Source organism: Monopterus albus, unplaced genomic scaffold (assembly GCF_001952655.1).
Source record: "Monopterus albus unplaced genomic scaffold, M_albus_1.0 scaffold38.1, whole genome shotgun sequence".
Lineage (NCBI taxonomy): Eukaryota > Metazoa > Chordata > Actinopteri > Synbranchiformes > Synbranchidae > Monopterus > Monopterus albus.
The window spans coordinates 181,804-190,861 of NW_018127918.1; the positions used below are offsets into that span (position 1 = coordinate 181,804).

At 41.8% G+C, this 9,058-nt stretch overlaps 1 protein-coding gene across 3 annotated transcripts in view; it reads left to right on the forward strand.

The window, feature by feature from the left end:
- The first annotated feature begins 220 nt into the window (after positions 1-220).
- Positions 221-9,058, forward strand: part of LOC109959275 (transcriptional coactivator YAP1-like) — a 14,228-nt gene continuing 5,390 nt past the window's right edge. The window contains exons 1-8 of one of the 3 annotated variants that reach the window (XM_020598506.1): positions 221-464; positions 802-1,033; positions 2,785-2,984; positions 3,740-3,894; positions 5,922-6,023; positions 6,251-6,354; positions 6,573-6,691; positions 7,756-7,856. In XM_020598506.1, coding sequence (XP_020454162.1) covers positions 830-1,033; positions 2,785-2,984; positions 3,740-3,894; positions 5,922-6,023; positions 6,251-6,354; positions 6,573-6,691; positions 7,756-7,856 — 985 coding nt within the window. In that variant the 5' untranslated portion in view covers positions 221-464; positions 802-829. Of the gene's footprint in view, positions 465-489; positions 560-801; positions 1,034-2,784; positions 2,985-3,739; positions 3,895-5,921; positions 6,024-6,250; positions 6,355-6,572; positions 6,692-7,755; positions 7,857-9,058 lie in introns of those variants that run through there. The other 2 variants (XM_020598507.1, XM_020598508.1) reach the window with 2 other exon arrangements.

Here is a 9,058-nt window from a genome sequence, read left to right on the forward strand (position 1 = left end):
GAAACCCGCACAAACTGGAAACCGCACAGCAGGGAATTAAAGCGCACTCAGACACCATTAGTTGACAATAACATCGCTCATTTCCCTTGCATTTGGAGCTATAAATGAAACATGAATGCATATTTTTTCGAAGTCTTGTGTTAATAGTCTATCTGTCCTGAGAGTGAAATGGTTCCCCTGTAACTGCGGCAGCTTTAAACCGTCCAACCCCGCCCCTCCGCACTATCACATGAATCTGGACTCAGTGGATGTGAAAAAAAAAAGTTTGGAGGTCTCGCTGAAATCACTTTTCTCCCAGTCTCATAGTACATCAGTGTGTTTTTTCCACTTGCGGAGGCTGTTAGTTCAGAGTTGGCATCGGAAACACTATTTTCCCGGCTGTGATTTCTTCCTCCTATTTATTTCTTGCAGGAATATACAGAGAGAGAGAGGGAGAGGGGGTGACACGGTCTGGCTGCTTGAAGGTATGTGGGAGGCATGTAACGTGCTGTACACTGCTTATACTGACTTTTGCCAGCGATCCCCGCTTTAAAACGCTCTCCTTCGACTTCTTTGCCCGGTGAATGATTTTCTTTCCGCAGTCGATTAGTTTTCGAGGTGTTACAACTTGAAACAGACAGACAACACCACAAAAGTTTAAGTCGGGATGGGGGGTGGGGGTGGGGGGGTGACTGGGTCAAAAAGTGTAAACAGATCCGATCATAACTCCAGCACTCACACGCATCTAGTCTTAACGGGCCTGACGTTCAGTCTTTGTTTATTTATTTGTTTGTTTGTTTCTGTGGTTGCACTGCTCGACAGATTTGTTTCGACAATAAACTTTGGCGACATGGACGCGCATCGTGGCGCGCCTCCTGCCGGGCAGCAAGTCGTGCACGTCCGCGGGGACTCGCAGACGGAGCTGGAGGCCCTCTTCAATGCGGTGATGAACCCGGGAAAGGCGGGCAAGCAGCCGGCCTCTCTACCCATGAGGATGAGGAAGCTGCCGGACTCCTTCTTCAGGCAGCCGGACCCCCGAGGCCACTCCAGACAAGTAACTACAGCTAGTGACTCCACCACATGGTGCAGCCTGCAACACAGCTACTCTGACTGATGATAGAAATCCAAAGTCTCTAGTTTGGTGAAGCTGCAGTGCACTGCAAATATATGGAAGGACTTCTGTCCTTAACAATTTGTACACTACATGAGAGGGACCAAATGTTATAAACACTCACTCCCTTATACAAATAGTCAAATGATCAACAGGGTTTATGGTACTAGTAGTGAAACTACTTTTATTTTTGATAAATCTGCTGATTATTTGTCTGGTCTAAAAATATCAGAAACAAAAGGTGTGCACATTACAGCCAAATGTGACACCTTTAAATGTTTTTGATTTGTTTTATTCCACCTACACTCCACAGTCCAAAGATATTAATTAATATAAAATGAATAATTTACCATCATGTGTGACAGTGAATAGCATCAGACTCTCTATCCTGAGAAGTCAAACCGAAAAAGTTTTGGAACTTCTGCTTAAAATGGACTAAAACAATTATTTGATTATCAGAGTAGCTGCCAGTTCATTTTCTATTTATCAACTAGCAGCTTAGTTTGCTAATTGATTCATTTGTTAAGCTATTTAAATACTTTTTTTATGAGACTAAAGATGTCATTTGGCTGTGATTTCTGTGGCTACAGTTTGGAGCATTTGTTGCTCTACAGTGAGAATCTACCTTCACTGAACCCCCAGTTGCTCCCGGTGATGTCACCAGTGTGTGAATGCGTGAGTGCTTGGGAGTGCAAATGGGTGAATGGCTGAATAATGTGTGAAAGCGCTTTGAGTGTGCTGTAAAAGCATAGAAAGGCGCTATACAAGTATAAGACCATTTACCATTGTTCTGTACAGTATTTCTAAGACCGTACTTCTTTCCACAGTAAATAACTGCAGCAGCTGCCAAATAAGTCCAGTTCTGCCTTGAACACTCATCTGTAAAATTTGCAGTTATCAGTCGTGTTGTGTAGCTGCTTTTGCAATGATGATACAGTATTGAACTGACAAATTACTGATGGTGGAAAGCTGTGGAAAAATCTAAAAAAAAGAAAACATTACAAAGAGGAATAGTGGTCAGAGGTGGATTTTTACCAATTCTGACTGAAAACTCCATGAAATATTTGCTTTAAAAGATGGCAAATGAATCCCTTTAAAGTGAGCACAGCCATGAGAGACCTGTAGGGGTGAGACTGAGAATTCAGAGTAGTAAAAAGAAAAATGGATTAAGCGTTGGCAGCTGTTCATGTTGGTTTAATCTAACTTAGAGAAACAACTCTTACATTGACTTATTTCTTCTGTTGACATAATGTCAACTGGAAAGTTTTAGCTGATGATGACTGTCTGTCAGTCTCAGCTAATGCATTCAACCCCAGTGGAGCCCAGTCTTTGGAGACTCTAATTGTGATTTAGGATAAAACTAGATATGGCTATACACAGTTAAAAGATAGATTTGATGTTTAAGCCAAAGACAGTTTGTGCTGATCTTCCAGAAACTGGAAAGTAGTCACAGAATTTAAGCTTAAACTACCAGCAGTGAAAACTCTTTGGCAGAAATAATATGTGTATATTTTTCAAAGTAAGTCAACCAGACGTGTGAATGACCAGTTTCACTGTTCGTCCTCCAAGTGTTTGTTTTTCCACTAAGTCTTTCTCTGGTTTCCATCCAAAACTTTTCTTTCTGCTCGTTTATGTTTCTAATTGCCATTTGTGGCTCGTCACGGCAGTTGTTAACTCTGCTTGTTTCTGGTCAGGCCAGTTCAGATGGAGGCGTGTGCAGCTCCCTCACTCCTCATCACGTCCGCGCCCATTCCTCCCCTGCCTCCCTCCCAGTCAACTCCCTCTCTACCCAAGCTGCAGATGTAGCAGTGACACCGAACATACCTGACGATGTGCCGCTCCCCCACGGTTGGGAAATGGCCAAAACGCCTACTGGCCAACGGTACTTCCTCAAGTAAGAGGTTTTACATCTGTTTATGTTGCATCTGTTGCTCTGCAGGTTACTTGAAGGGTTTCTGTTTGCAAAGGCCCAAAAGGTCAGCTCCACCTTATTCTGACTGATACATTTCTACAAGGGCACTCATCGTGTTTCATTGTGGTTTCAGAAAAAATACCACTCACATTTTCTCAAAATGAAGTCAGATTACTTGTCTTATCTGAATGATTGTCCAAATTCAAAGAGGTTTGTATATCATCTTTACTTGCTATATAGCTTCATAAATGACCAAAATCTTTGTAGATTGATGAAAAAAGCTGCATGTAATGCAGGAGGTTTCTTTAGATTTTGCTGGAGTTCTGTCTTGTTATAGAGAATAATAGCTGTCAGCAAATATTTTGCAAGAGAAAAATATAAATAAACATAAAGGAAAGGCATGAAGAGAGACATGCAGCAGAGCAGAGGCAAACACGATTTAAACTAAGCATTTGCATGCAAACAGAAAAAGTTCTAGTTGTGCAATCAGTGTGGTTTCAGTCAGTTTCATTCATGAGAGCACATGGCTTGACAGCTCACTCTCCTGTCAAAGGCTGCTATAGTTTACATCAGCACAAGTTGTGATGATTGTCTGTGTGAGTGTGGGTGTACGTTCACATCTGGTAGTACAGGTAAAGCAGGTTCAAGGTTAAATGTGCCTCACGTTTCTTGTCCGTCAGGCTACAGTGGTTTAACAGATATGCACAGATGTGTTTAGACTTGTTGTGTGTTTGCAGCCACCTGGATAAGACAACTACCTGGCACGACCCTCGGCTTTCACAGCTTCAGTCGGCCCCAGCTCAGCTTCCTATCTCTGGTGCTCCAGTCCATGCCCACTCCCTCAGCAATCCAGCCCCCGCTACGCAGCCACAAAACATCAATCCAGAGACAGGTATCACTGGTTTTGTTTCCTGTCTCACCGTTGAGTTTCTTTTTTTGCTTTTCAAAGTTCAACTCCATCTCCTGCTGGCCAGGCCTGTGCTGGCTGTTCTTTCTGTGGGAGTCCCTTTTGGCTGCTACATCCGTGGCCTTTGGTGACTTTGGTGGGAATGATCGCATTCTTGGATTAAAACCCAGGCTTTACTAAACTTTATTTATGTGGCTCTGATGAATTTTGTACTGGAAATGTGTGTGTAAAAAAAAAAAAAAGAAATGGGCCATTCAGGTTTGATATACTAACAAGAGCATCTCTTTAAAATGAGAGAAGTCTTAATTGTCACACAAGTGTTTTTCTTAATTAGATGCAAATTTATAACTTTGTGGCCCATTATTGTCTTGAATATATTCCACTTCAAATTTATACACTAGAAAGAAAAAAAAATACCACAAATAATTTTTTTTTTGTCATTTGGGGGTCAGTTCACCCAAATTAATTGATTCCTTACATGCATTGTAGGAAATGGGGGACAAAACCCACAGCCCTCGGTCTATGCAACAAAGAGAAGTTAATTTGAGGCTTGTCCAAAGTGGACACATCTGTCTCTGTTCATATTTCAGCTCATAGTTTTGATTTACACCTTTACTGTTTACTCTTATCAGCGTCTTATCAAGCAGGCAGCTGTTTTCATGCCCAGCACCAAACAAGAGATGGGCAAAGTTAGAAACTAACTAGTGAACAAAGAGCCAAGTGTTTCCATCAGGAGACAGTGAAGACAAAAACAGAGCTAAAACAAAGTGAATACTGGACTTACATTTGCTAGCTTCAAAGGTTCAAAGTGTTTGTTGTCATATGTACAGTAAGGAAATGTGTTTCCCTGCACAATGAAATTCTTACTTTGCCATCCACAATGAATGCCAAATAATATAAAATTGATAAATAATAATGCAAGCTCAGCTCTAAATAATGATAATGTTAATCCATATCTCGTGAGTGTGTAAATAGACAAGACATTTGTCATAAGAACTTTACACAGTGTGGCAGTGTTCTCTGATCCACCAAAACCGCATTTCTACCAGAAAGTTCCCGCTCCATAGCCTCTGCCTGCTGTGCTCCGTGTGTGGAGGTGCTGAGCTCCGCCCTCACATCAAACACCAGGAAAAGCAGCTCCAAACACACCAAAACTGTACTTCTCAGTTCACAAATCTCACTTACTGGTATCCTTGCGCAAGCCTGCTGATAAAATGCTCTACTGAAAAGCCAAGGAGCCGTGAGTCCGTTGCATCAGTGCGCCCAAATCAGTTTTTGCATTGCCACATTCTGATTTTTCCTTGCATAAGAGAGTGAAATGCTCGCACTTACAGCCCTGTATTTGACCAATCAGCGATGTCTTCCCCCCACCCCCACCCCACTGATTGTTCTTGGACCAACAGAAAGGCTAGGTGCCTTTTTCACCCTGGGACTAAATTTAGACTCGGGAGTCTCCAGTGGAAACGCTGGTAGAGGAAATAAAGGTTCCTGCTGCCCAGGGAAAGTTCCTCTGAAAATGTGGCTCAAGTTGCCAGAGTATCAGTTCATGCAGGTTTAAAAGAAATGAGTCAGGTGTTTTTCCCGAAAAACGTCTCCTTTTCTCTGGATAATCTACAAACCCCAGGGTGAACAGTTTTGCCTGGGACAAATAGTTCTCAGTGAAATCCTTCCATGTATGTTCTGTGGACTGGCCAGTGTTCCTGGAAAGAGGTATTGCTGTTGAATTTATGTATTGTGATTTGGCTGAACAGACCGTTTCAGAGTAAAACATTCTCAGTTACACTTTTTACTACAGTGCTTGACAGTCTCCCACTCACTGCATTCAGGCAGATGCACATTTTGACTCTGCAGAACATACTGTGCTGCATCTATTTCCCACTAACCTTCACTCTACAAACTCAAAGTTACACAGACACTAAAGGACGTGGGTAAGGTTCTGCTTTTTACTCTCAGCACTCCATACGCTCCATCCACCATTCGCCTTCTCACTGTGTACTTTCGCTGCTGTTCAGGTCCACTGCCTGAAGGCTGGGAGCAGGCTGTGACTGCAGATGGAGAGGTGTACTACATCGATCACATAAATAAGACCACCACATGGGTCGACCCGCGTCTAGGTAGCACACTATCAAATTTGTGTCTCCTGAGTTGACAATTCTTGTTTGTCAAAGAGAAACATTTTGTTCCAATGTCCACCATCACAAGTTGCTGTTTGGCAATGAAAATAAGAAAGATCGCAAAGTTTTGACAAGTTTTCCTCATAGCTGACATGTTACGCCTATAGCGCTTGGAAATATGTACTTAATTGTCAAAAAGTTCTTTTCCTCTGAATTTTATGTTCCAGCCCAGAAGATGAACCCCAGCATCCTTGGCTTGGTAATGCAGCAAAGGCAGGAAAAGGAAAGGCTCAGATGCAAACAAGGCCTGCCTCATCAAATCACAGCACAGGTCAGATGTAAAAAAAAATAGCATTTGGATGGGCCACCCAAAAACTGCACAGTCTCTTCTACTGTGAAATCATTTTCTGTGCTATCTGTTGTTTTGTGCTGTGTATTTAGTTCAGATTTAACTGTAAATAAATTGTTGTTTCACATAAACACATTTAGAGTTTTCCATTATATTATACACTACAAGCAGGTGTGTGCGTGTGTGTGTGTGCACTGTAGGACGCAGGAGGAAGGAACCAGATGCTAGGTGGGATGGACCATGACAGGAATGCACAGACACTTCTCCCAACTTTGGATGTGAGGATCAGAGCCTCGAACCATGAACCTACACTTAATGGGTGAGTTCATATTTAATATTGTCGTTTATATAATGTAGACCTCCCTTTACTGTAGTGTTACTTTCACCCAGTTGTGATAGATTCATTAAAGAAAAGATAATTTTCTTGACTATTATTAGTAAAAGTAATCTAAGGCCCTTTTCAGACATGCACTGGAACCCTGAAATTATCTATATATTATCTGGGTGAACTGTACGTGAGAAGGCGAATGTCCGAGTCAGTCGACCTGGACCTTAAGCAGACTTTACTCTGCCAGCTCCCTAGGACAAAGCCTGCATAAAGTCAGAGTGAGCTGGAGCCCATGTGAGAAAATGGCAGCATATAGTTCGGAGTATTCATGTGGAGCCAGTGGATGTGTTGATGAGGTTCTATCATGTGACCAACCTGAAAGAGTAAGAATACAGACATCCAGTGGTGATGTAAAACGGTCGTTTACAATGAAGACGACAAGAAAAATATCTAACTGGAGACACAATGTGGTTCGGGAACTTCTGTCTTTAAGAGCCGGTGCCAGAATTGTTGGACAAATTTAAAGTACGGCAAGAGACGTAGTTATTTATGACCAGATTACAACCTGGTTAAATGATCGCATCATGTCCCACGTCCTGCGTGCTTTACCAAGGCATGCGCCCCCTGTGCTTAAACCAAACGGTGTATTTCCAGTAGGTGAGAACATGTCTGACATGGCCCCTCTAAAATTGTTACCAAAATAGTGGCATATTTTTTTCACATCTGTTTTGATTAGATGTGCTGAGGTTTTTAGATGACTTCCTCTAAGTTTTTATTTTTAGCACTGTACAGTAGGGATAAGAATTCAGTTTGTGCAGATAATGGCACAGATACTCTATCAACCTATCAGTCAACACGTTTCTTGAAAAATATTTCCTTATCACAGTGTAATTACAGTGAAGACAGCAATGATCCAGGAAGAATTTTATTCTATATCATATTTGCATAAATGTGCTATCAGTTCAGTGACTATGCAGAATTTCTTCTGGTCAGTCCAGTTTTTTTCACAGATGATGATCAGATATAAAGGAATGTTTACGTGTGTTCTTGTGCAGCGCTCACTCTCGCAACGAGAGCACTGACAGTGGTCTGAGTGTCAGCAGTTTACCCCGCTCCTCGGATCACATGTTGAGCTCTGTGGATCACATGGACACCGGTAATACACCAACACACACATGCACACTCAATCACACAACAACAGAATTATAGGACTTGGGTTTCTACAATAGAAAAGCAAGCTTTAGGTTTTTTTTTTTCAAATCATCTTTCTAAACTCTATTATAAATATATGCATGTTACTGAAAACAAAGTAATAATGAACACAGTATCCAGATTCCCTTTGCAGGTAACTTTCCCAGAGATAATGCAGATTAATTTATGTTAACTTATTTTGGAATCTAGGAAACATGGTGTAAAAAGGCTACATTGGATTGCAACGTGAAGATTTGTGCTTTTCCTCAAGTAGCATCCAAATCATGCCTCCACGGCTCCTACTTGTTTATCTATATCAATGCACATATTTATTATAATAAAGTTTTGTGAATTCAGCGACTCCCCTCTATATTTCTTTGTGCTAATTTATTTTTGCATAGTGGGAGAGATGTGAGAGATGTCAAATATGAACTTTCATTTTATTCATTTATGTACAAACTTCCCACAGGGCAAAGAACTTGACACATACAGTGAGGAACAGAAGTATTTGAACACCCTACGATTTTGCACGTTCTCCCACTTAGAAATCATGGAGGGGTCTGAAATTCACATTGTAGGTGCATTCCCACTCTGAGAGACAGAATAAAAAATTTTTTTCAGGAAATCACATTGTATGATTTTAAAAAGAATTTATTTGTCTTGCACTGCTGAACATAAGTATTTGAACACCTGAGAAACAGCAAGAATTCTGGCTCTCAAAGACCTGTTACTGTGCCTTGAAAAAGTCCACCTCTACTCCACTCATTAATCTAAATTAGTAGCACCTGTCTCAGCTCTTTAAAGACACCTGTCCACCCCACAGTCAGTCAGACGCCAACTACTACCATGGGCAAGACCAAAGAGCTGTCAAAAGACACCAGAGACAAAATTGTGGACCTCCACAAGGCTGGAAAGGGCTACGGGGCAATTGCCAAGCAGCTTGGTGAAAACAGATCAACTGTTGGAGCAATTGTTAGAAAATGGAAGAGGCTAAAGACGACTGTCAGTCTCCCTCGGACTGGGGCGCCATGCAAGATCTCACCTCGTGGGGTATCACTGATGATAAGAAAGGTGAGGAATCAGCCCAGAACGATAGGGAGGAGCTGGTCAATGACATGAAGAGAGCTGGGACCACAGTTTCAAAGGTCACTGTCAGTAGAACACTAC